Source organism: Dasypus novemcinctus, chromosome 7 (genome assembly GCF_030445035.2).
Source record: "Dasypus novemcinctus isolate mDasNov1 chromosome 7, mDasNov1.1.hap2, whole genome shotgun sequence".
Taxonomy (NCBI): Eukaryota; Metazoa; Chordata; class Mammalia; order Cingulata; family Dasypodidae; genus Dasypus; species Dasypus novemcinctus.
Genome location: NC_080679.1, coordinates 86,998,183 through 87,023,753, shown reverse-complemented (window position 1 = coordinate 87,023,753; position 25,571 = coordinate 86,998,183). Strand labels below are relative to the sequence as shown.

Below are 25,571 nucleotides of genomic sequence, written 5' to 3'. Positions count from 1 at the left end.
TACATTTCCAAAATGGGGGTCTCCTTTTATTTAACATAAGATCAACTGAAGGAGAACTTACGCCCCCTGAGAGGGAAGAGGTAGCTAACAGAGGCTGTCTCCCTAATCCTGTTTCCATTCCCTACTCCTCAAGCAACCTAGATTTTACACTTAGCTTATTCATTCATTCATTCTCAGTGGAAAAGAAAAAAAAGAAGGGGAGGGGGAGTGCTTCTGTGATGGTCCAGACTTGTTCCAGGTGCTAAGAATACACAGATGAAAAGACTTCCTTAGCTTTAATGGAGGTGCCTGACTTCAGAGAGCCTTAGTGGTCTCTGATGACAACCTGCAATTGTTTCTTACTGAACCAACAGAATCTTCTATCTGTTTTGGGACCCTTAGGTTTTGCAGTGGCACAGAGCCACACTTATGCACACGGGATCACAGAACTACTAGCATTTGAGCTAGAAGATCATCTAATCTTGTTGACCTCTTTATTTCATCTATGACTCAACTGGGATCCCAAGAGGTGAAATGGCTTGCCTGGGGATCCTCAGAGAGTTAATGAAAGAGGCAAGATTGTTTGCAGATGTTCTGCCTATTCTACCCTTCAGCCTCTTTGTCAGGTTTTACTAAAGAAATAAAAATAAAATGCCTCCTTTTAGCTTGGGGACCTAAGGCCGGGAGTATGAGTAAAACGAGATTATGTACCATTGCCTGGAAATCCACTTGTGCATTAACCAGAGCTTTAGCAATCTGTGCTGAGTTTTGAAAGTGCACATTATCTGCAACAAAGAGAGAGAGAGTTAAAGTGCTGCTAAATACCAGAACGCATAGAGTGACAACGTACGGCCTGGAAATGAACACCAACAATTATCTAGTCATGCAGTTGACATTGTCAGCAGTGAGTAATCACACTCATTTATGGAAATGTCCCTGACTCTTAGGTACTGACCCTGAGCATAGGCATAGGAGGATGCTTAATGTTTCTTAAACAAAGTGATGCTGGCTCAGTATTTTTATGTGTAAGAGCCTTGCTTAAACCTCACCATCTGCTGTTCCGTGGATGAGAAGATAGTCTACATTTCTGAAATATTCTGCTCTTGCCATCACAGTTGAATTCTGGAAAAGAGGAAAAATTAACATTTTAGTTGCTGTGAGTTCTAATAGAAAACTAGCTAAATCATTGTGCAATGGACTTAGCACCAATACTGAAATTATGTATTGCTTTGGTTGATAAATATTTAAGAGTCAGAGCGACACATTTTCATCATCATTTGCATTACTTCCATCTGATCCTTAGTTCGAAAAACTGAACGTTTATGTGTCATATGTTACATATGAGTGAGACCTTAGGCATAAATGATGCCCGCTCAAGCTGTGGAGGGGCTGGGGGTGGGGGGAGGGGAGGGAAAAGGGAAGTTAGGGAAAGGAGGCTGGGAAAAGAAAGAATAGAATCCAAAAAAGTCAGCTCCCTTCTAGTAGTGTTTTGCAGTTAACAAAAGGATCATCATTTTTGTTTGGGGAACCAGGATTAAAACTGTAAACTCTGAATGACTGCTTTAAAATTCTTTAGCACATTTGAAATAAATTAATGAACTAAATAAGATATAAAATGCTTACTTTATAATGTTCAAGATTATCATCCTTTGTTGGGAGGCCCATGAATCGCTCTGTGTAGATAGATGCTATAAAATACATGAGAGTATGTTGTTTGCATGTGATACATTTCATTTCATTAACCAAGCCCTCTTGGTGTAAGAACTGCACTTTCCTTCTCCCACGTGGTGCTGCTGAAGTACGTTCTTGCTTTGCTTTACTGTAATGCTCCACCAAAACCATTCTGGTGGTTAGCCCCAAAGAATGTGTGTCATCTCTGCAATTTGCTCAATTAGGGAGGAAGACAATGGAGGAAGAGCTTTTGGAAACAGGAAGAGCTCACATCAGAAAGAGTGGTCTTAAGCATCTTCACTTCTACCCTAAGGCCCCCTCCAGTTGGGAAATTGTTGAGCAGGAAAGAAGTCACAAATGCAGTCACCTCCAGTACTTCTACAGGTATCTTGATTCACCTGGGATAGATTAATTAATTCCCACCAATTCCCCCTCCCCACACACATAAACACACAATTTTTTCTTCTGGGGAAGATGCCCTACAAATCACAATTATCCCATTTCTACCCCCAACACAGGCAAGAGGATCTGATGAAAGCTAATTTTTGTACAATTATTAGTGCTCCTTTCAAATAGTCCATCTTGCTTTGATTTTAAAATAAGAATAGGCATAGACAGACGGGAGGTGTCATTTTCAAACAAATTTTCTGTTTCTCTGATTTCTGGATCAAGAGAGCTGACAGCTGCAAACTTTGGTGTAGAGGTGAAGGACTGGGTCCTAGGCCTGAATGGGCATCATATCTGCTTAAAAGCCAGATATGCTGCAACTGTGTGCCTGCAAAAAGACAGTTAGCTCTGACTTTAAAGATCTGGTTCAGCACCGAGCACAAGGTTTCTGGGAGAGATTTATTCGATTATGGAAGAGTCCTTCCTAACTCTTAAGATGTTTCTAATTGTTACAATGCAATTATAATAAATCATAGAAACAACTTTGTTTATAAATTATGATCTTCTCTGTGATGCTAGGGTGGATTTTACTGCAGAATTTGTTTTCCTAGAAACCTCAAATATAGAGTAATGACGTGTTAAATGTTTTCACGGCAACATTTATGAAATGTTTCCATACCGTAATATTCCCAGCTGGAGACTGGAGCCACTGCTACTCCACATTTGAAAAGGCCAGTTCCGGAAGCAAGGGCCAGTGATGAGACATAGCCTCCATAGGACTGTAGAGACATTGTTACAAGTCAGGCCCGATGATCTCTGATGATCTCTCCTCCGTGTTCTTAGAGCTACTCTACTCTAAGGGAAAATGGGAGGTGGGTTTAAATGGCTCTCTTGTACCCTCAGCAGCAAGCTCCACTGGACCAAACAGCAACTTCACCTCTATAAATATTTGGTGTGCTGATCAGAATAAACCCTCCTGAAACATGGTAAGAGCAGTTTAAGAAACTGGAACAAACATATAATTGAAATTTTTCTGCTAAAGTTTCAAACTCCTCTCCTCAACACAAAGAGGAGTTTACTTGAAAGTAATTCACAGAATGAAACTCTTCCCACAACGTAAATTCAAGGTATTTTCTACAGTTTGCAAAAGTCCTGTGAGTCAGAACTTATATATATTTATTATTTACTTGGATCTATGTATTTGCTTATTTATTTTCGTAACAAAACAGCCATGGAAGGACACAGGAACCCTGTGGTTAGTTCCGGAATTGGCAGACTTTGTATATGATGTAGGGTTACGTATCCTGTTTTGAGGATTTTTGACATAGTAGCTCAAAGAAAGTAAGCGGTGTCTTTAAAGACCTTGCATTTCTTTCCACAAATTTGAGGTAAAGGCAAAGGGGGAAAGAAATGATAGAGTCAGAAGTAGTTTTAACTCTCACTGATTTCCTTCACGGAGGGATCAACAGGTGATTCAGTAATGCGACCCTGATGGCAGAAATGGATGTTTGCCCTTGTCATTGGAAATTTGAATTTTCCAATAACCATGAAGAGATGAAGAGTGCATCACAATAAGACTGACATTCCCCTCTGGAAAGTAAATTTGGTCCATATAAACACAATGGGAGAGAAATACTTCTTCTGGGAACATGTATTCAGTAGAGTTCTGGGACATGGATTAAAAAAACAAAAGCAAATTGTAAACTGGATTAGGAAGCGGTTCTCAGTGTTTACACTTATCCCAACACAGGGACATCTCTACAGGTCATACGAGGACAGTGTGGCTCTCCAGCGAAGGACATGCCTTGTTTTTAGGACCCTGTAAACCACACGTTTCTGGGAATTGCTTCCCTCGGGTCAAGACAAATCACATCACCTTTTGCCAAAGAAAAATCAATCTTCAGAGAGGGATAAAGAGTGTGAGATAGAGTGAGAAAGAGAGAGATGGAGAGAGAGAGGGAGAGGTATGGAGAAAGGAAGAGAGAGAGAGAGAGAGAGAGAGAGAGAGAGAGAGAGAGATGGGGATAGAGGCAGGCCAGTGGCAGATGTCTACTCTTTATGAAATACATTTTTCTGGTAGAATGGGAGAGGCTAAACAATCTTGCTGAATTGAATAGTTAATCAAAGAACTTTCTAATTTACCATTCAATATTTTCAGCTAAGGGTAAGTTTTTTGAAGACTCCTGTCTTCGAAACACAGAATCAAAGAGGCAGCTCCCATTTTACCATGGCCTCTTTATATTATAATTTGAGAGAAGAACTAAAACATGTTTTAACAGGGGAAAATATTTTTTAAAAAACAGATGTAACATTTGTGTCTGAAAATCATTTTAGTAAGGGAGAATTTCCAATCAGGTTCAAAGATTAAAAATACAAAAATACTTTGTTCTGACTAGTAGGTTAGGAAGATCTGTTACTGATATGGAAGGTTTTTCCTTCCTTCTTAATTTTAGGCTTCAGTGAGAGTAGAGAACATCTGAGTCCTTTAGAAAATATCTCATTATGTATGTTTTCATTGGAAAAGTGCGTTCACTGCAAATAACAATACCAAGTCCTGCTTTTTCCTTGTGCCCAAGAGCGGGAAACAGAATGAAATGTGATTTGCAACTGAAAACATCTGCATATAGTAAAAAGGTCTTTGAACATTTCTCTTCAGAATCTTAGGAATTATTAATCTCTATTTACTCATTGATCAGATGACAGCACTATATTTAAATAAAAATTTCAGAATAAATATTAATTGTCTCTGGGAAGAAGAGCAAAAGCTACTGTAGTGGTAGAACAAAAGAAAGTGAACTTTAAATTCTCAGGCAGCTTGGAAAAGCTATTCCTATTGTAGAAATGACAAGAGAAAAGAAAAACTAAGTTGACTTTTCTCTGCAACCCCATGGGCGGGACTCCCAGGCAGAGTGGGAGTGTGCCGTGAGAAAAGAACCCACGGAGCAGATTGGCCATGAGAATTCTAGAATCTTGTCCTTTGCACTTAGACGCCTTGCCATTTTGTATAAATGAAAGATGTCTTTAAAAACATTCTTAAAAGGGCACAGAATTTTGAGGGAGGTATTATGGCACACTCTTCTGTGAGCCAAAATGCGCACTGGAACATTTCACCTGCAGGCAATTTAACCATTTGTATGGCTGACGTTACTGCAGTGGTCTTCAGCGTTCCAGACTGCCTCCCCCCTCCTGCCTCACACCTCCCCATCTCGCCTCTGCCCCTTGCTCAGGTGGCTCTTTTGATGTTCTTTGAACTCTCCAAGCATGATCTAACCTCAGGACTTCTGCAAATGCTGTGCTCCTCTGGCGGGAATGCTTTTTCGCCAGATGTCCACATGCCCGGCTTCCTCATCTCTTCAAATCTCAGATCAGATTTCACTTCTCAGGAGAGCCTCTCCTGCCTTCAGATTTAAAATTGCCACAGCCCCCTTTCTTGTTCCCCACCTATAGCACTTACCATCATTTCACATTCTATTTATTTTACTTATTTATCTTACTTATTGTCTTTCTCCTCTCCTATTCATTTCCAACTCCATTAGGGTAGAGATTTTTGACTGTCGTCTTAACTGATATGTCCCCAGGACTTAGAAAGGAGCCTGACACAGAGTAGGAATGATACAAATATCTGTTGAATATATGACTTCCCTATTAATGCATCCAACTACATTTCACAATGAAATTTCAGAGGTTCAGAGTGAACTGGCAGTGGTTATGGAATCAGTATGCCACAGAGCTGCGACTCAAAGCCCAGGAAGCCTGATTCTGAAATCCATGCTCTTTCCTTTATATCCCTACACTAGGGCAACCTCTCATTGGAAACTTTAAGTTCTGAGTCTAATATAGTCTCACTAGAGGTGCATTTGTCCTACTTTTACATTGTTGATCATGCATAGCAATTCAAATTGCTTATAATTAGTCACTGGAAGAGAAAGAAACTAAGATCAAATCACAAACTAATGCTTATTCAACACCACCTGGCTAGGCCTATATTAACAAAGCAAAACCCATAAATGAGACTGTTACTCTAATAATTGTCAGAATAATTGCTTCAATTCCTCATTGCATAAAACAGGGTTTCTCAACCTCAGCATATGGACATTTGCAGTCAGATACGTGTTGTAGGGGCTGTCCTATGCACGCTAAGATGCTTAACGGTATCCCTGGCCTCCCCACGGTAGATCCCGTAGCATCCCTCCTCCCACTTGCCACAACCAAAAACGTCTCTAGACATCACTAAGTTTCCCCTGGGGTGGGGTAGCAAAATAATTCCCGGTTAAGTACCATTGTCATAAACATATTCCTTAGGCACACTTCGAGGTGCATAGTGGCTATTTAAAAAGCAGCTAAAAACAGTATTGCTAGACTTTCAGTTTGGCAAAACAAAAGGGGAGATAAAAAATGCCTTCTCCCTTTTTTTTGGATCTGGATAATGGAGGGAAATGTAGGTGTTGCCTTTTATCGACCAGTTGACTCCAGGAAAGTCTGTCTGGTTAGGGATAGTCTGTTTCTGGGACCACTAAAGTGCCTAATATGTATAACGTACTTCCCTGATTTGGATCTTAATAACAGCAGAATAACTCTCATGGCCATTCTCAATGCCATCCTATTATTACACTGTAAAAGGGCGCTCAGAGCTCTTCCCTGCTCCTACTTCACTGCCTAAATTTGGTCCTTTGCTATTTGTTTCCAGTTACTACCTCTCTCCCCTCACCACTTGGCCCTGTCCATTCCCCCCCCCATGGGTCCACACTCTACTCTGTGGCCAGATTATTTTTCCAAGACACTAAAACTGCTCCCTATTGCCTTCAACAGCACTTCTCAAAGAGATATTCATAGAAAATATTTTTAATGTGTGTTTTTGGGTGGAGGAGGGGTTAAGCATTGTGGAGTCACACTTTTTGGTAGTACTATGTTAACATTTAGTAGGTTTCTTTGCTAGACCTTCTGAGAGCCTATGTACACTGTCACATAGAAGGCAGGATTTATCAAACTTGTTGGACCACAGAACTTTTTCCTGAAAAATATCCTGGGGTTGATGGGGCACATGTGGGGTAAATATTGACACTTAAAACAACATCATAGATGCCTGATGTGGCCAAGTTTTGCACTAAAAATTTGAGAAACAAAGCTAAAAAATGATGCAGTCCATTCCTTTGATGAATTTACATTCTTCTGGGAAAAACCAACAGATAAGATAAATGATGATAATCCCTATGAGAGCCAGATAATGAGCTATTGGAGCACAAAGAAAGTGATATCTGAGTCAGGTCTTAAAGAACAAGTAGTTTTCCATTTTTGAGTGGGGGAAGAGGCAGGAAATGGAAAAAGAGAATGGATATTACAGGTGCAGAGATCCTCATGTATAAAAACCTGGGAACAAGAGAGCACATGGCTCAAGTTTTTCCTAAGACATGGGGAGAAATGGAGAGAGAGAAGACTGGAATTATGGGTCGGGGTCAGATTGCCAAGGGCCTTGCATGCAAGGAAATGTGTTTGGACTTTATCTTGAGGGCAATGTGGAGCCCTAGAAAATAGATAAGCAGAAAAGCAACATAGTAGGGATTGTTCATTACCAACATTGGAGCTTGTTAATCTAGTGTAGGGAGACCAGGTAAGAGGCTGCCAAAACTATGGTTCATAAAACAGAAAGAATCAGTATTACCTGGGATCTTGTTAGACTTGCAGACTCTCAGTATTCAGAATCTCTGATGGTGGGGCCCTGGAAGCTGTGTTTTAACAAACTGTCCAGGTGATTCTTAAGCAAACTAAAGTTTAAGAAGCTGTGGTTTAATTCCAAATGAAGGCAATGCCAATCGGAGTGATGAGAAAAGAACAGATTTAGATATTTGAAGGTAGAATTGACAGAACTTACTAACCAAAGGAATGTTGGAGTCAGAGGGGGAAGTTGAAAATAGCGCTGTTTTCTGATTTGGGTAACTAGATGTGGGGTGAGGCTCTTAGGGAAGATGAGCAATTGCTTAGCTCCGGGTTTGTAAGACATTTGGGAGAGATGACCAGCAGACATTTGAAATACGGAGCTCAGAAGAGAGGTGGGGGCTAGTGACAGGCATCTGACAGTCTTCACTTTGAAACCACATACATTTGCCCAGGAAGGGCAGAGCAGTGAGGGTCAGGCCAAATGCAGGAAAATATTGTTTTAAAAGAAAGAATGGAAGAAGAGGTGGGAGGTGGTGGTGGATAGTGTAATGATCATAGGTAAATAGAATGAGAAGAGAAAGGTGTCACAAAGCCATGGATGAAGTGCACTCTCTTTTATGTGGCCTCAAAAGCCTTCTGTTATCTGTCTCCTACCTACCTCTCCAGACTTTTTCTGCACTTTCCTCATAATATGGTTGGGATTTCTGCAGTTTTAGGCATTCCTGACCAACTCAAGAGTTTCCTACATAGGCAATGCTTTTGGCTACTTCAGGATGTGGTCAGCGTGGTCTTTACTCTGCCTGGAATGCCTCAGAGCTAATCTTCACCGAGCTCAAATGTTACCTCATTTCTGAATCCTCCCTTAACTTCCCCAAACAGAATTAACCGCTCTTCTCCCTGGTATTCACCACAGCAAGTTACATCTATCTTAGCACCTAAAACATTGCTGAGCATTTTTTTTTTTTTTTGGTCTGTTTGTTTTTGCTATCTGTCTTTTCCCCGTGAGGTCCAGCACTATATCTTACCCATCTTTAAATCCCCTAAAGAATCTAGCACAAGATCTAGTTGATTTTGTGTGATCTATGTATCTTAAAAAAAAAAAAAAAAAAGACCTAGTTGAAATCCAATATATATTTACTATATGAATGAAAGAGTGAGTAAATGAATGATCCAGCAGATGGGTTAATAAATATGGATTGATATTAAACCCAAAGACCCAATATAAACAGTGTGGTTTGAAATATTTTTCCATCTTCTGGTACCTCCAGCTGATCTGGGGACTGCTCAGGTCTTGGCCCATTGGCAGCACACTTATTACTTTCTTTTCTGACATACACTCATAGGATCTACCTCACAATCTGTGCCATGCTGAAAAATAACAATGAAGGAGGCTTAACATGCTATCTATACCAGAGGCATTTGAATAATTATAGGTGGTAAAAATCTCTTATTGAAGAATTTCAGACTGGTATGGGAGGTATTTTGGGGTGATCAGGGGGTTCCTTAAATTATCCCATGTAAATGGCTTTCTACCAAACTAATATCTAGAATGTTCCAAAAATGAAATAAAAAATTCTACTTTATGATTATTCCAGAGCCTGCAGTAGAAGTAAAATGTAACTCTAAAAGAAAGGCTACTGATTGTATGTAAGTATTCAACTTGAAATTTGAACCATTCAAGGATTTACTTTAGGACATTTCATAGAAATGGATTGTAGGAAAGTTCTTTTCTGAAATAGTTCACTATAAAAATATTTCACTTATTTCCACCCATTTGAATTCCATTCTGTTTAGATATTTAACATTTGAAAGTTTTAAGAAGGACCAAATGGCTTAAATAACAACTTTTCCCCAATTCGCAACAGCTCTTCATCTGGTCACTGAGCTGAGAGTTGGGCTGAAGCCTGCAGATCCCTTGAATATTGGGTTTCATTCCCTCCATCTTGTGCAGGCCGCTCTCAGAGAAAACAGCCAAGAAAAACAAACCAAGCACAAACGGCTGCAAATTGACTTGCAAATGTACAAATTCAGACCAAAAAGTGAAATATAAAATCTTCTTTGAAGAGTAATTATCATAATTTATAATGGGCAAATCTAACTCTTTCCAGTCTTTCTCTAAACTTTCCACTGACCTCATTGCCCATGACTGATATGTTCTGCCACTTCCTTTTAATATGCATTTTCAAAATCCACATGACTCCTCAAACATGGGAAATTTTCCCCATGACCTCTAACTAGGAAACTTAATAATACTTCTCTCCAGTTAGCACAAATTGAAATTAAGTCTGGTTAAAGAATCTGATTGCCAGCATAAAGTTTCAAACATCCAAGAAATTATTGGGCTAGCCTAGGTGCTAGGGAATTTATATTCTAAAAGTTCCTCTAATTTCAAACTTTAGCTAAGCTTTTCATAAAAATAGTCGTTTTCTACTACAGAATTATTGTGACTCTAGCAATGGGAGAAACTGTATCATTGATGTGGAGACCGTGGCCATGGGAGTTGCTGAGGGCAGGGGAGAGAGGTTAGAAGAAGTGTGATAAGGGGGCATTTTCGGGACTTGGAATTGTCCTGAATGATACTGCAGGGACAGATGCAGGACATTATATATACTGCCATAACCCACTGAATAGACTGGGAGAGAGTGTAAACTATAATGTAAACTATAATCCATGCTGCATAGCAGTGTTCCAAAATATATTCACCAAATGCAATGAATGTGCCACACTGATGAGAGAGGTTGTTGATGTGGGAGGAGTGGGAGTGGGGGGGTGGGGAGTGGGGGTATGTGGGGAGTGGGGGTATATCGGGACCTGTGATGGTTTGACTTTGGTGTCAACTCGGCCAGGTAATCGTGTCCAGTTGTTTGGTCAAGCAAGCACTGGGCTAACTGTAATACAAGGGCATTTATGCACTTTAGTCACCATTGACTTTACTGCAGTGGTAAATCATAGATAGCTGATTACAATTACATCAGTCAGGGAGATTGCCATCAGCAGTGAGTGACACTTAATCCAATCAGTTGAATGCCTTAAAAGGGGAGGTGATTCCCGTGTTGAGAGAGAATTTCCCAGCTCATCTTTGGACAGCCAACATCTCCCAGAACTCATCAAGAACCTTCATTGGACTTTCATAAGAGCCCCTGGTTGCAGCTTGCCTGTGGAACCTGGACTTGTGCATCCCATGGCTACATGAGAGACTCTTATATGATTGTATACTATTGACAGATATCTCTTGTTGATTCTTTCCCTAGAGAACCCTGACTAATACAGGACCTCTTGTATTTTTCAATGTAACATTTTGTGTCATCTATGTATATATTTTTTTAAAAAGATAAAAAAATGAAATATAAAACAAAAGGTATATATTTTGCCTCTCTAATTTGATGATGGATATAGTATGGTACAGTTAAATATGCTATAGTCTATTACTGAAAAATTAAGTAAAAATGTGCCAATTAGGAGTTAATTTGCTATACCAGGAAGAAGCTGAATCACTGAAAAAAGGAACAAATGCTTAAATCCACCACTTTGAAGCCCAAATTATCCAAATTGACTGTTTCCATTGACAGATTAAATTATGTTGCAACATTAACATTTCATGAGAAACCTTATAAGCGAACACTTTGGAAAATGATGATTGCTGAACTGAATAACAGGCATACAAAATATAAAACAACTCACCCAGCCCCATATGGCTATTCTTTTTTCATCAATGAAACCCATTTCTATGAATTTTCTAAAGTAAAAGAAACAAATTTTTAGAATTTTAAATGTGTACACATGACATTTACTTTATTACACAAGCATATTTAATCCAAAGATTTAATAGAAACGCAGGTTTTCTTTGTTTAAACACATGCATAATAAGGCTACATTTACAAATAATTGAGAGTATTATCATGCTTCCTCTTAGATACAATTGTACATTCATCTCTCAGTACTTTCAGGGTGGTAAATCAGGGCACTATGTGAATTAGCTGAGACTTGTAGAGGTAAAGAAACTAGCTCACAGTAACACAAGAAGTGGCAGCACCATGGCTAGAACCAAATCCCCAAATTCCCAGCTTTTGGAAGGAAAGTTTTCCTTGTAGCTGTTTTAAACTTCGTTAGTTTCATATTACCTTGCTTGCTTAGCTTACAATGTGCATTTTTCATCACTTGAGGAAAATACCCATCTCTCTCCCATTTTATACTTAGGCACCCTCAATTCAGCACAGTATAGACTATTATACATATCTTTTAGGAAATGGAAATGAATCATTTTAGCTCCACCATAGAATAGCCTCCATTAGCAAATTTTCTTTAAAAATAAATCTTTCCTTAGGAGCAAGGGTCCATGCTGAAGGGCAACCTTTAAAACGTCATGGGAAACCCTCAGGGAACACAATTTTGTAAAACTGGTACCAAAAAAAAAACTGTTTCAGGCTAATATTATACCATGACCCAGAGGGTTATTCTGGAGCAATAGCTACTTTGGGGATGTTGCAATAAAAATTGAAGCAAGTCTCAGAGCCACGGAAACAGTGGTAGAAGATGCAACCTGGACGAGCCATTGTAGAAGTCACAGTAATGGTGGGAGGAATGGGAGACCAAAGTGAGACATGAGGTCCCAGACAATCACTGCTTTTTTTTGGTCGTCTTCCATTATTACTAATGGCCTTTCTCATTATTCTCTGGAAATAGGACTGAGTGACTTTCATTAGTTTTATAATGGAGTTTCTTACAGGGATCTCACAGCAACCATTTTGCTTGTTGCATTGATTCAATGTGCATGTTTCAGATGCACAGTGGAGTTGGGCAAGTGCCCAGGACCAGCAGATTGGAAGAGGTCCCATGAGTCACAGCTTACCAAACACTGCTTCTGAGGGACACTGAGACGTCTACAGATAAGAAATGCAGTAGCAAAGGGAAAGTTGCTACCTGCACAGATGCTGCTCATAGCAAACCAGAAAAAGTGTGCAGCAAGTTGTTGCACTTAAGTGATTGCTCCACAAGCTTCAAAGCCAAATGAAAGAAGAGAAGGTGCACTCTTCTTGTCAAAAACAAAAAGCAAAAAACTTGTCACTAATGCTTGAAGATTGTTCTGAGCCATAAAATCAATCATGATTTTATGATTTCCCAGAAGCTAGCAATCACGCCGCCTTGTATCTAGGGTAAAAAAGCAAATAACCGGTGATACATGGGACCAGGAAATTCTTAACAGCTCCCTTCCTACGTTTATTCTAAAAGGATGACATTTACAGGAAATGATACTGCAATAGTTAACATGGAAATGAAACATTAACACTTAATGTGGCAGGACTAGGTTAAAGGTTAGCTAGATAATCCAAGCACTTTGAGATCAAGAAGCCTCTATAAAATTCACCTCCAAATTCTGAAGAGCTTCCAGAAAGGTTATCAGAAATAGTGTTGATAATGTAGTTAAATCAACAAAACATTAGTAACGAATGAAAAGGGTGCTTTTCTAATTTTGGAGGGTGAACTAAACTTCCTAACTTTTCTCATATAAATGGCCCTAGGCTGAGGTCAATTTGGAATCCTAATGGTGAATTATAATTCTATTTTAGAAATCTTCCAAATCTATAACAGAATTTAAAATAGTATGTTATGCTATTGACTCATATAATTCTTCCCTACTACTAACGGTCTAGTTACATAAAATTTCAAAATTATGGGAGTGTCAAAAATGCCTATGATACTCCCAAATAGAGGATTGGAGTATTTTGGATCCCAGAATTTTGCAGAGAAGTCTGAAGAAAGCAGGTTGCCATTTCATTTTTAATTTGGTCTCACAAGCATCAACTCTGACACATTCTCTTTGGAGAGACAAAAGTTGGGAGGTTGTATGGCTTCTTTTTTCCTGCTTGGCTTTGAATCTATTTATTTTGGTCCTAGGTAGTAGCTACTGTTGTTTCTGAATATATATTTGATTTTCTTGTGGTATGTAGAACATTTAGACAGATTGCATTTTACAGGAGATTTAAGGGGACAAATTTCATTCTTTGGGGGGAAATTTGAGGGCTGCAATAGAGGGATTACAATCCCAATTCCTCAGGTTAGGCATTTGCTATCTGGTTCCTAAAATGCTTCTTTGGGAGACATGTGGTTGAAGCATTCCCAGGATTATTATTATAAGTCTATCCTTTTTCTCAAAGTATCAGGTTTCCAGCCTTCTTTTTCATTTTTGCAGAATATTGGTGTCAAGCAAAGCCAAGGTCAGCCCCTACTTCCATCTCTACTGCTGCATTTGTCCTTTACACAAAATGTCCTGCAGCTGCCCTGTTTTCACTATGATGTATTTATGAAGAGTTTCATCTAACAGAAATGCTGTCCCTCAGCGGGCAGGTGGCTTATCCACTTTTACCAGTATGTGAATGCACTGAAAGCAGAGATTGTAAATTGAACGATTTATATAGTGCACAGTAATAGCATATATTCGTGTTTGACCTGTAGCTGAATGACTGAGTAAATGAGTGGATATTTACCTGCCCTCTCTGAAGACTTTCTTCAGAGTCTATCCTTAAAATGGCTCAGAAAAGTAGAGAAAGCCAATTACGACCTCTTGCCCATCTTCAATTCCAAATGCCAAAAACTTAGTGTTACTGTGAGAATCGATAGAATTTGTAGCTTCGTGTGCGGTATGTTGAACATCAGAAATAGCAATTTTCATTAAGACCTGAACATAGAGTTCAGGTGTAAAACTTCATTCCATCCAAGGAACACTTTAAGAATCTATCCTGTTTCTTGAGATATTCTTTTTCTTAAATTTGATGCTGCATTTGTGGTGCTAAATAAATACATGAAAATATAATGACAATTGGTGGTGGTGGCAGGTTGTGATGGTGATGATGACTATTTTTTTTTTTACCAACATCAAAAGAAATCACTTTTTAGTTCTATCAGCTTTGGATCTAATGGAATTACAAATGAGGCCATGATTTTCATCTATGTGTTTTCATGTAGTCCCAGGATTACATAGCCTTGATGCTTACTGCATGTAATAAATACAAATATATGTGAACTACAGTGCTAAAAAAAAACCCTTAAAGAATTAAGCCTGTAATCTGACAATTGTGCTAATATTATCATTAAGGCATATCACTGTCTTTTATGATAAACTGCTTTTTCAGTGGAGTTTTTCTTTTAGCAACCTCTTATGTTTTTCTGTCAAACAGAAGCTTCCCCCAAAAATGCTACAGTGGGAGGGCCAAAAGTCTGAATCAATAAGAAGGATGGAGTCTCCAGAAGTTAGGAGTGGATGATGGCTACAGATTGCAGTGCCATTTAATAACATACTTATCAGTTTGTCAGATTTTACTCAAATAGTAGTTCTTTGTTTTAATTGACTATTCATTGTGTAATTGTGTATGTATGACTTCAGAAAATGGAAGAAAAATCTGCAAATATGTGTTATGATTAATTTTCTTCTTTAAAAAATAAATACTTTTTAGTATAAACTCCTCTGCTTTGATGAGCTACAAAAATACAGAAAAGCGTCATCTGGGCCTGGTTCCTAGCTGGTAAATGCAATCTGTGGTGTGTATGTTGCATTGAAATTAATAACTATTAATGGCATTAAGGTGATAGGAGAAATGTACTAATGAATTTTCTAAGTTGCTCTTCTCTTCTGTAAAACAGTGTTGTGATTTTTAGCTGATATTCACATATTTACATCCATTGACTGAGAGTGCAATTAAGCCTATGCTACTTTTCGGATTATGAACTACTATTCTCTAACTTCAGTTGCTTTTATTATACTAACAGAAACCTAACAACTACAGAGAAATATACAGAGGGAACCTGAGCCATAATTCCAAGTAACAATTTAGATTTTTTTTGCTTCAGGAAAAGATGATCAAGCCATAAATTGTGGTTGAGAATGTAGGTGGGAAGAAAGAACTCAGAATATGAATATGTCTTTCCTCTAAATATTTTACTAATATACTTTCTAATATGTAAAATGTGGATATTATTTTGTTAAATTAAAATAGGTAACTGAGGGGAATGGATGTGACTCAAGTGGTTGAGTGACCACCTCCCAAATGAGCGGTCCCAGGTTAGGTTGCCAGTGCCTCTCAAAAACAAACAAGAAACAAAAAAAACAATCAACAAGCAAAACAAATGAAAAAAACAAATCAGGGGAACCAATGTGGCTCAGTGGTTGAGCTCTGGCTTCCCACATACGAGGTCCCAGGTTCAATTCCTGGTCCTGGTACCAAAAAAAAAAAAAGGTAGCTGAACTTGACAGCTAGTAGTATAACCACAAATGAGTGCCTAACACCCAATATATGTAGTTAGGAAATCGTGAGTTATTTCTAAATTTATGTGACAGAATCCACAATGCTCGATCAATTTCCAATGTTTCGATTTACTGCAGATCAGTTCTAGAGTTATACAAATTGTTCTAACCTTTTCTGCCAATTGTCAGCCATCATAATAAATCAAAGGACACATCCAAAGAGGGCATTTCTCATTTATCACTATAAATCATGTTTTTATAAAATTATTGGCTCTTTTCCATAAATAATTTTTCTCACATTGGGCAAAAATATCTCTTTAATATTAATGATCATTTTAGATCAAGTTTAGAAAAATCGACAAAAAGAATTTAGTAATTAAGAATGGAGAAACCCAAAAGTGATTTATGACACTTGTTGCGTGTCTACTACAGTTTGTATGAGAAGGTGCTCACCTGACAGCTGTAATCTGGTCTTCAACTTCATAAGTGCCCAGCTTTCGATACACGGCATAGAGGAGTTTGTCACCTTGGAAAGCTGTTCCTCGGCCATCCACTAAGGCAATGACCATCCCTTCCTTACTTGCCAGATAGGATATCCAACTAACGGCAAATACAGACCTTACGCTCTGACTGCAGGGACCACCGTACCTAAAGAAGAAAAAAAAGAATCTCTAGTACCTTTATAACACTTAACTTCCTATCATGGACAAGCATTGCCTCTAATTATTCCTAGTATATTTGTGTGATAAAATTTCAATAACGATGGCATTAGAACTGGCTCAAAATCAAGAAAGGACCAGGCTTTTCCCACAGGTTTGCTACAAGGAAGTTGTTTTGGGACACAGCCTCTTCTATTCCCCAAAACGGATACATCTAGGGTTGGCATTTCAAGGAATATGTGTGGGTTTTTCGTCATTTCTGCCACCTGCCACTTGCTAAAAGCAGACATAAGATATACTAAAAAAATGCATGGTGTTTTAAGCAAATTGTGTATAGGTCAGCACTGATTTTGGGTGTGATTCCACTAAATGTATTCCATTCCTTTATTTCATTTCTAACTCAATTACATAAGATGTTAAGATGATTTACAATTTTTTTTTGGCTGCAATTTCTTAATCTCAAAGGTATTCTGACACATTCGGCAATTTGCCATACAAAGGATATTTAACACAGCAAATGCAAGCAAGTCCATCTAAAATCTCAAAACTTCCTCAATCTATTTTAAATAGCCATATTTTATTTACTCTGATTAGTTGAGGAATACATAAAAACAGCACCCATATGAACTGTTACCAAGGAGAATGGCTCATTCTATCTCATAAATGTGTATTTCATCCAACATATTTTCAGTAAATAGTTTTTACACTAAAGAAAATATTACATACACTTGAATTAGCAGGGGATACTTCTTTGATCTGTCAAATTGAGGAGGAAGAATCATCTTGTACCATAAAGCTTTGAAAAAAAGGGAGAAAATCTTCATTTCAAAGTATTCATGGCATTATTTTTTCTTTAATAATAATATACATCATAAAATCAATCCATATTCAGTAAATCACTATGAATCAAGAATATGTTTTAAATTCATCTTTATTACATATTTTATGTCTAATTTATGAATGACTATAAATCTTGAGTTAGTTTTTGTTCTAGAGGCATACCTTCTAAAATTAAAATTAGATGAGCTTTGTTTTTAAAATGTCATTATTCAAACAGAGCTATGGAAAAGTATAAAATCAATTTTATTCTCAAACATTAAAGATGTTTTAGTGAAACTCTCAACATTGTAACAGTATATTGTTTTAATTAAGATTCTGTAATATATTTCAGAATGTGGACTGCAAGGTTTACCCTACATATTTCTTAAAAAGCAAGAAAAGTAAGCATATACGTGTGTGTATATATATATATATATATAACTTTTTTAGACATCTTACTAATTTCATCCACTTCAATTTTCTTAATTTCCTCTTTAGGCATCTGGATGTTTTTCAAAGCATTTTCCAACTCCTTGTTTTCTTCCAGGATTTTAATTTCTTTAAAAAAATGTTAATTTTAATTAATACAAATTTCCTTTCTTAAAATGAAACTGAAACTGTTTAAGGATTTTTTAACAATTTTTGTATTGATGGACATACTTTTCATCCAGCTTTTAAAGCAGGTCCAAGCTTATGAAGGATAACACATTTCAATAATTGTCTCCAAAACTGATCCTTATGGTATCGAAACACAATTTGAGTATAATCGCAGAAATACCAACTTGTTTGCAACCACATTTTCCCATCTCCAACTTAAAGTTGTGACCTGCCTGAATAGGTGACATTTCTTCCTTCATCTACTAAAAAATGTGGAAGTAAAATCTGTATTGCTGAGCCTTCAAATTTAAAATAATTCATTTCACAATTAATTGCAAAGTTTGTTTGAAAATTTCCAATATCTGAAGTCAAATATTATTTCTATGATTTCTATGTTTATTTTTAACCTTTTCCTGTTGTGCTTGATTAATACAGAACATGTTTTTTATAATTGAATTACTGTATATTCTAATTCCTTCAGATCTTTTCTCTCAATATAGTTATAAATATGCTGTGATCTCTGTCTTTCACCTTTAAAAATCTTCTTAAAAAGTGCTGTTTATACTTGAACTCAGTTATGTTTCACACTGTAATCTCTGAAACTGAATAAATCCGTGAATCTCCTGAACACTGTAGTTTGATAGCATATGTAAATAGGTTCCTAGCAATAGTGACCTTTTTATAAATTTTATATTGAACTCAGACTCATATAATGTGTGGAGTTTGTAGCATTTTTTTTTTAATAAGAGGGTCTGGTTGACTTCTGAAATATGATGATTGCTGTAAAAGATACCCTACGTCCTTTTTTTTCTTCTTCTTCTTTAATTTCCAACAAAAGATTTCTTTTCCTGCAAAGTCCCAGACCAAGGTTTGGGCATGTGGTTGGTCTTCAACAATGGAAGTGATGAGGCCTGCTTTGGTGATAACTGTGAAGGCAGGGAACATGATTACTGCCCTTGTAGTTAAAATACCTCGTTTTGCGGTGTTGCTAAGGTCTAGACCAGGGGTTCTTAACCTTTTCTGTTCCACGGACCCCTTTGCCAATCAGGTGAAAACCACAGGCTCCTTACTAAGTCCTCACCATACTGTGTATTATTTAATAAATATATCACACCTGCACCAACACGTCCCTCAAGAATAAAATCTTTTTGAATTTCAATTCAAGCTCAAGGATCCCTTGTTAAGAACCTCTGATCTAGACCTTTAGAAAGTATGCCCTCAACTTCAGGTTTTAGAAAAGGAAGTACATAAGAAAATCCTTCAAGTCATGTGGCCTTGCTTCAGCCATCTCCACGCCAGGGGCCTAAGGAAGACCATGGTTGTGAAACACTCGAGAACGAGTTTACTCCAGCTTTTAAGAATTAGGTGACAGAATGACTTGCCCAGTGTAGTATATAATGAGTCCTACGAAGAAGAAAAAAAAGCAACTCAAAGTTTACTCAATTTGAGATTGCATTAGCAATGCCAATGGCAGAAGCATTCTGAATTCGAGGGCACACATCATTCAAGAGTTCACAGAAATACAGAGTGCAGATGGTAGCATCTTTCAAAGCCTTATAGCAGGGGTTTTTAACTTTTTGTTCCACGGATCCCTGTGCCAGTCAGGTGAAAACCACGGAACCCTTACTAAGTCCACACTATCTTGTGTGCTATTTAATAAATATATCATACCTGCACCAACACGTCCCCACAAGAATAATATTTTTTGAATTTCAGTTCAAGCTCACAGACCCCTGGTTAAGAACCCCTGCCTTATAGTAAAGCAAATAGTAGCTCACCAGTAGCAAGTTATCATCAGCTCAGTGTGCCCCCAAAATATCCCATAATTACCAACTGGTGCAAACGGACTGTTACCAGACTCGGCACTAACTACAGCAGGTGGCATTTCTGCTTGATGTCACCCCTTTGAATTGAGAAAGCTTTCATCAAGGGGTGTTTTCAAAGCAACAAGGAGACTGCTGCAGGAAAACAAGACTTTTGCATACTGAATTAAAAGGCATCAGATGTGGCTAGCAAAACAAGTATCTTACCATTGTTTTTGTGCCTTTTTAAAAAGTGGTCCCGGAAAATAGGGAACTCGAGAAATACTTGTAACTACCTTAAATTTGCCAAACCATTTCCCTCGTAACTCTCAGTTTTCCTATACTTATGGCATTTTTCTACAATGTGTTATATTTAATCTTAGTACAAGTATAGATGTTTTGGATATGAGTTATACAAGATACATAATAAATTTCAATTTAACTTTGAATAATGCACCAGGAAAGACATACCTGCGGCATCTTAGTGTTAAAGCCAAAGAAACAAAATGAATACACAATTCCAACTACATTAGAGCCAGCTTTTCATTCTCCTTGTGTGGATTTTCTGTGTGCAGTTGATACAGATTAAAGAGAATAAATCCTGTGTAGAGCAGAATGACTGCTCTCTCTCAATCTCTCTCTTCTTCTTTTACCATGGGTACCAAAAGTCAGAGACACTACAAGTGTTGTCACATTGCTGTGCCTTTAACTCCTTCATTTCATTCCTAGTTATTGAGCTTTTCTGATTTGTGACTTACTGAAATGATGAATTTAATTCCAAAGCTTACCCAATGCTTCTACCATCCAGGATGGCAAATGGGCAATTTTCCCACCCCTTGGAGAAGAAATGGAATTTCACCAGGCTATGGTTGTGAAGGGTAGCAACTGGGCTTCTCTATATGGTTTTACATTAAGAGCTTGGAAACTGGCAAGGGCTGCTACCGTTCAGACAGCACCTTTTTGTTTCTTTCTCGCATCACGGCGTACTCAGTATCCAGCATATTCAATACCTAAGTACCTGCCATGTAGTTTATACTGTATATACATTTGTAGAATCTTCAACATGATGAAATCAAGTGGTGGACTGTATATGTAGTTTTTGTTTAAATCATATTAAACATGATTTATTGCTCATAATTAAATTATGTGAAGACCTGTAGAAAAGCAGATAAATGAGGTCATTCAGATGGTTTGTTAATTTTAATGAGCACCTGCAGTGCCCAAAGCAACCAGCCCTCAACTGGCCCCTTGAAGTCAAGTAGCAACAACTCTTTTGGGCTTCCACAGCATCTGGTTCAAACACTATCTGCTCCTATCAAGTCTCTGAACACATATTACTTCTTCAAACTCAGCACATGCCCTTGCCGCCTTCATAGGGAAAATGAAGACTTCACTTTTCTTTTCATATTATCTATAAATTTTTCTACAGTCACACTTATAATTTCTTCATTCTCTTCTTCACAATGCAAGAAATTAATCCCCTCACCTGGGTGTGTGTGATTTGAACACCATCCCCTCCTAACTTTTCAGGAACCTCCCTCCTCTCTATCTTCAACCCCTTTTGGTTTCCTGATATCTCCCATCAGCATTTAACCATGCCCAAATAATTATCATCTTTCAATAATTAAATTAAATTTCATTCAGTTCCTTCCAGTCATCATTCTACCACTCCCCTCCTCACCATAGTCAGGCTTACTGAAAGTACTGTCATTTTTTATTGACCTTGTACGCACGCTTACACTTAATTGTATGTGACTTCCATCTCCACCATTCCCCTCAAACTGCTCTGGCCAAGCTAATGTTATTCTCCCTCTTGCTAAGTCCAAAGATTTAGAGCAGCATTTGACACAGTGAGCACTCCCTTCTCCTCGAGACCCTCTGCTCCCCTGCCTTCTATGACAACACACTCTGAAGTTTGCCCTCCACTACCCCCTCCACCCTCATTTTTCCCACTCTGCTGATCTTATCCATGTCCGTGGCTTAGTGACCATTGTCATAAACTAATGACTTCCTGATCATCTTCAGTCCAAACTGATCCTCTGACACTCAGTTCCAGAACTATGAAACTCAAGGACAGTTCCATCTGGATATTCCATCATACCTCAAATTCAACAACCAAAACAAAATTCATCTCCCCCAAACGTGCTTCCCACAGCAAGTCCCATCTTTAAGTAAAAAGCATTACTATTTACTCAAACTGGGCATCCAAACAGCATCTATCCCTCCTTCATATTCATTAGTCTCAGGATTGATATAGCTATCATCAGGAAGCATTTTCTCACTCGAAAATTCCAGATGAGGAGCCCATTTGTGCTTTCATGCTCCCTATATTTCCCCTATTATAGTACTCACTACACTGTATTGTAAGTGCCCGTTCACACATTTCATTTCCTCACTGGTCTGTATTCTCCTTGAGGGCAGTTACCACGCCTGTGTCGGGAGCTGGCAGATCTAGTACCCAGCATGGTGTCTGGCCTAATGTGGTAGATGCTCAGTGATTATCTGTTGAAGGAAGATTACTGGCACCCAATGCATTGGAAGATAGGTGAGAAAACTAACAATAAATAGAATACACTGTATCTACTCTAAAATAGCAGTTCCCAAAATGTCTGGAGCATTTACTAAAAATACAGATTCCCTGGCCCAATCAAAATTGACTGAACTGGAATATCCAAGGGTGGGCATGAAAAAATCTCTATTTATAATAAGTATATTAGTGAAGTTCATTGTAAGATGAGTTTGAGGAACTCTGTTCTAAAAGAATTTGCATTCTACTTGGTGAGTTAGAAAAAAAATATATATATATGGTAGTGAAATGGACACAGCACCTATTTTTTAAGTATTGGGTGAAATATCTACCAGGACTGCAACAAGAATATTTTAAAAATGGAAATTCGTGTTATGGAAAAAGGAAAGTTCACCTATATTTTGCAGTCATGATGAAATGGAAGTCATATATCTATGGTGATTTACACTAAGATGAAAGCTTACAACCTTGAAAGTAGTATTGTTTTCAAACTTTTCTAACTGAAGCTTGAGATAAGCCAAGTTGAGAAATGCTAGCTGTTAGTTTTAAAAGGGTTTCATTATTAGACACAAGGTTAAACAATAGTAACTTCAACATGAGCCTACATTCACAGTCCCATTATTACAATGCAGGTCCCTGTCCAGAGTGCCTGAATTGACTGTTTTTTCTCATTATCTTATTTTCACCTATACTTGAGCATTGAGCCGGCAGCCAAACTAATCCCAAAGCAGTCTCCTGACTTGTCACCAAAGCTGTCCAGGGACAATTGCAAGCAGGAGAGCTGAAGGAAGCAGCATCTGCTTGTCTCTCACTGTCTCTGGTCTCCAACAACTCCAGCCCTATAATATTATTTAATAGTAAATCAAAAGATAATGGAGAACCAGCAGGAAAAGTATCAGACAATTATTCACTTGGATAACTCTGTTGAGAGCAAAAACGGTCATCTTTGAGCTGTGAACTATTTTGAACCAATATCACAAAGACAGGATGGAGGAGGACTGCCTTGATAGCAGTTGAAAATGGAAAGAGCCCCCAAATTTCGGGGCTTTCATATGTGGCAACAGTGTGATGTAGCTGTTAAAACAAAAAAAGCTAGTGTGATAGTCACCCTCTGCTCTGAACTGGAGAAGTTATATCTGGAATTTGTCTCCAGTTTGGGATCATACAAAAAAAACAGAAGCAGGAGTTTTATTTGGGAGGGAGATTGTACCGAATGTCCTGTTTCCTTCCAATTCTAAGCTTCTGTGCTTTTTCCAAGGCTGATTTGGGAAGATAGGATATAACTCGGATATAACTCATTCTGTGTGATGCCAGGTTCTCACTACAAATAATTAATAAATTCCAGATCATCAGGTTTAACCCAAAGAATATCCAAGTCTGTGTAACAATAAGTCGGGTGACGACAGAATCTTATCAGAGTGTACTTTGTCAGCATGGGGAGATTGTCCTGCTGCCTCTAGTGTAGTATCTCAGAACATTCAAGATTTCTTTAGAGAAGATAAGAACAGCATGCAAGAGAGAGAGTACCTTGATCAGTGCGGCCATCGTGCAGGGTGGAAATGGGGAGGCCCGGGCCTGTGTACAGGATTAAAACAAAAACACGGCTTATTTTAAAAAGAACTAACTAGGATTCAATAAGAACTGCTGGTTGTATTTGTGATTAGTCAGGTATCAGATTCAAGTACATTTATCAATTCTGCACCTATTTTTTTTCCCATAGAGAAGTTAACATCATCTCTGAAGTTATATTTGAACTCCACATATGATCAGAGTCCAGTCGAAGAACAGATGTGAGATAAACGTTGTCTGCCCACTTTTCCAAGAGTGACCCCAAATAGTTCAGATCTAATTACACAAATGAATCCCAGAAGCAGCAGTGGCAAATGGCCTTCTGAGAAGATATCATGCTGTATTGAGGCAGACATAGTTGTGTCTTTATTATCACATAATTTTCACCAGTGCCTGGGATGTATTTTTAACCTAGCCTCTAGGTTCAGTTAATTTTGGTGGGTAGAATCCAACATGGTATTTGATGCAATTATTACATGCAGAAATAAATTTATTTAGAAACTTTTCCTGTGCAAATATGCCATGGCATGTCACAGTCCCCGGACACAGACCCAGATGGAGTTGTTTTGTGCCAGACCTTAATGGGAGTGCTACTGGAAGAGCACCTGTGGGGGCAGAGGAGGCAGGATGGGGCACAGGGAGAAGGTGGGCCACGGTGGTCACAGCAGAGGCTCAGCCAACCCCACAGTGACCTCTGGAGCAGGGATGGCTAGCAGGGTGGGTTCAGATTAGAGCTTCTGTACCCCAGCATGGAGAAATCATTGGATGTGTCCTGACAAGGGAAGTCTCCAGAGGGAGGCCCAACGGTGAGCAGGTAGCCACTAGCACTCTCAGCAGCCAGGGAAACGAGTGATTCATCCTGAAGGTGGGGGATCCGGGTAGCACACCAGTGTCTACTATGTGTTCCAACACGGAATTCAGGCCTTTTTAATGAGACCATATAAATAAATGCTGATTATCTATAACTGTCTTGAACCATAAGATAAAATAATCCCTGGAAATACACTATCAAAGAAAACATTTGTTCAGGTAGTCAATGGACTAAGAGCAACAAGCATGGAGGTTGGTGGTAGATATTCATTTGGCCACCCCTAATGCTTCCTTATAGGTGGAGGGAGTGTCCTTGCTGGGAGTGGCACACTGAGCCCCACTTAAGCAGAGGATGGACTTTTTTGGGGAATTCGGGGAGAAGACCTGGGGTATAAGTACCTCCTTCTACTACCTTTCTCTTGGCATCTTTTTGCCTGCAGAGAACATGCTTTTGATTGGTCCCTCAGAGCTTTTGGTGGGACAGGGCCAGTCCATCTGGGACCTCTGTGGCTGTCCAGTTGTACCCATGTTTGTGTGAGTAATTCTGATTCTGGGGTGCAATATCAGGAAGCCACACACCTTAGCCATATATTCCAATGAACCTTTGCAAGTAATAAAGCTAGCCTTTTGATCACCATCTCATTGACTCCTCAATCTAACTTTATCAGTCTCAAACCTGGGAGTGAGGCAAAGGGATATTATTTATTAGGCTCTTCCCAAAACTAACAATTCTTTATTTTGTGAAGTCTTGGATTTTTATGGAATTTAATTGTGGGGAACTTAATTTTGGTCAGTTTTTCTTCAAAGTTATTAAAAGGGATACGCACAGATAAATAAAAAAATTTAAAAAACAAACA

At 38.4% G+C, this 25,571-nt stretch overlaps 1 protein-coding gene across 3 annotated transcripts in view; it reads right to left on the bottom strand.

Moving 5' to 3' along the window:
- FAP (fibroblast activation protein alpha) overlaps window positions 1-25,571 on the bottom strand; it is a 77,378-nt gene that overhangs the window by 1,024 nt on the left and 50,783 nt on the right. For 2 of the 3 annotated variants that reach the window (XM_004464404.5, XM_023590494.3), the window contains 9 exons: window positions 23,863-23,910; window positions 17,869-17,967; window positions 17,317-17,386; window positions 16,385-16,579; window positions 11,374-11,428; window positions 2,717-2,816; window positions 1,603-1,667; window positions 1,029-1,101; window positions 691-764 (listed from right to left, as the gene is read on the bottom strand). In XM_004464404.5, the coding sequence (XP_004464461.2) occupies window positions 691-764; window positions 1,029-1,101; window positions 1,603-1,667; window positions 2,717-2,816; window positions 11,374-11,428; window positions 16,385-16,579; window positions 17,317-17,386; window positions 17,869-17,967; window positions 23,863-23,910 (779 nt within the window). The remainder of the gene's footprint in view (window positions 1-690; window positions 765-1,028; window positions 1,102-1,602; window positions 1,668-2,716; window positions 2,817-11,373; window positions 11,429-16,384; window positions 16,580-17,316; window positions 17,387-17,868; window positions 17,968-23,862; window positions 23,911-25,571) is intronic. The other variant, XM_023590495.3, reaches the window with a different exon arrangement.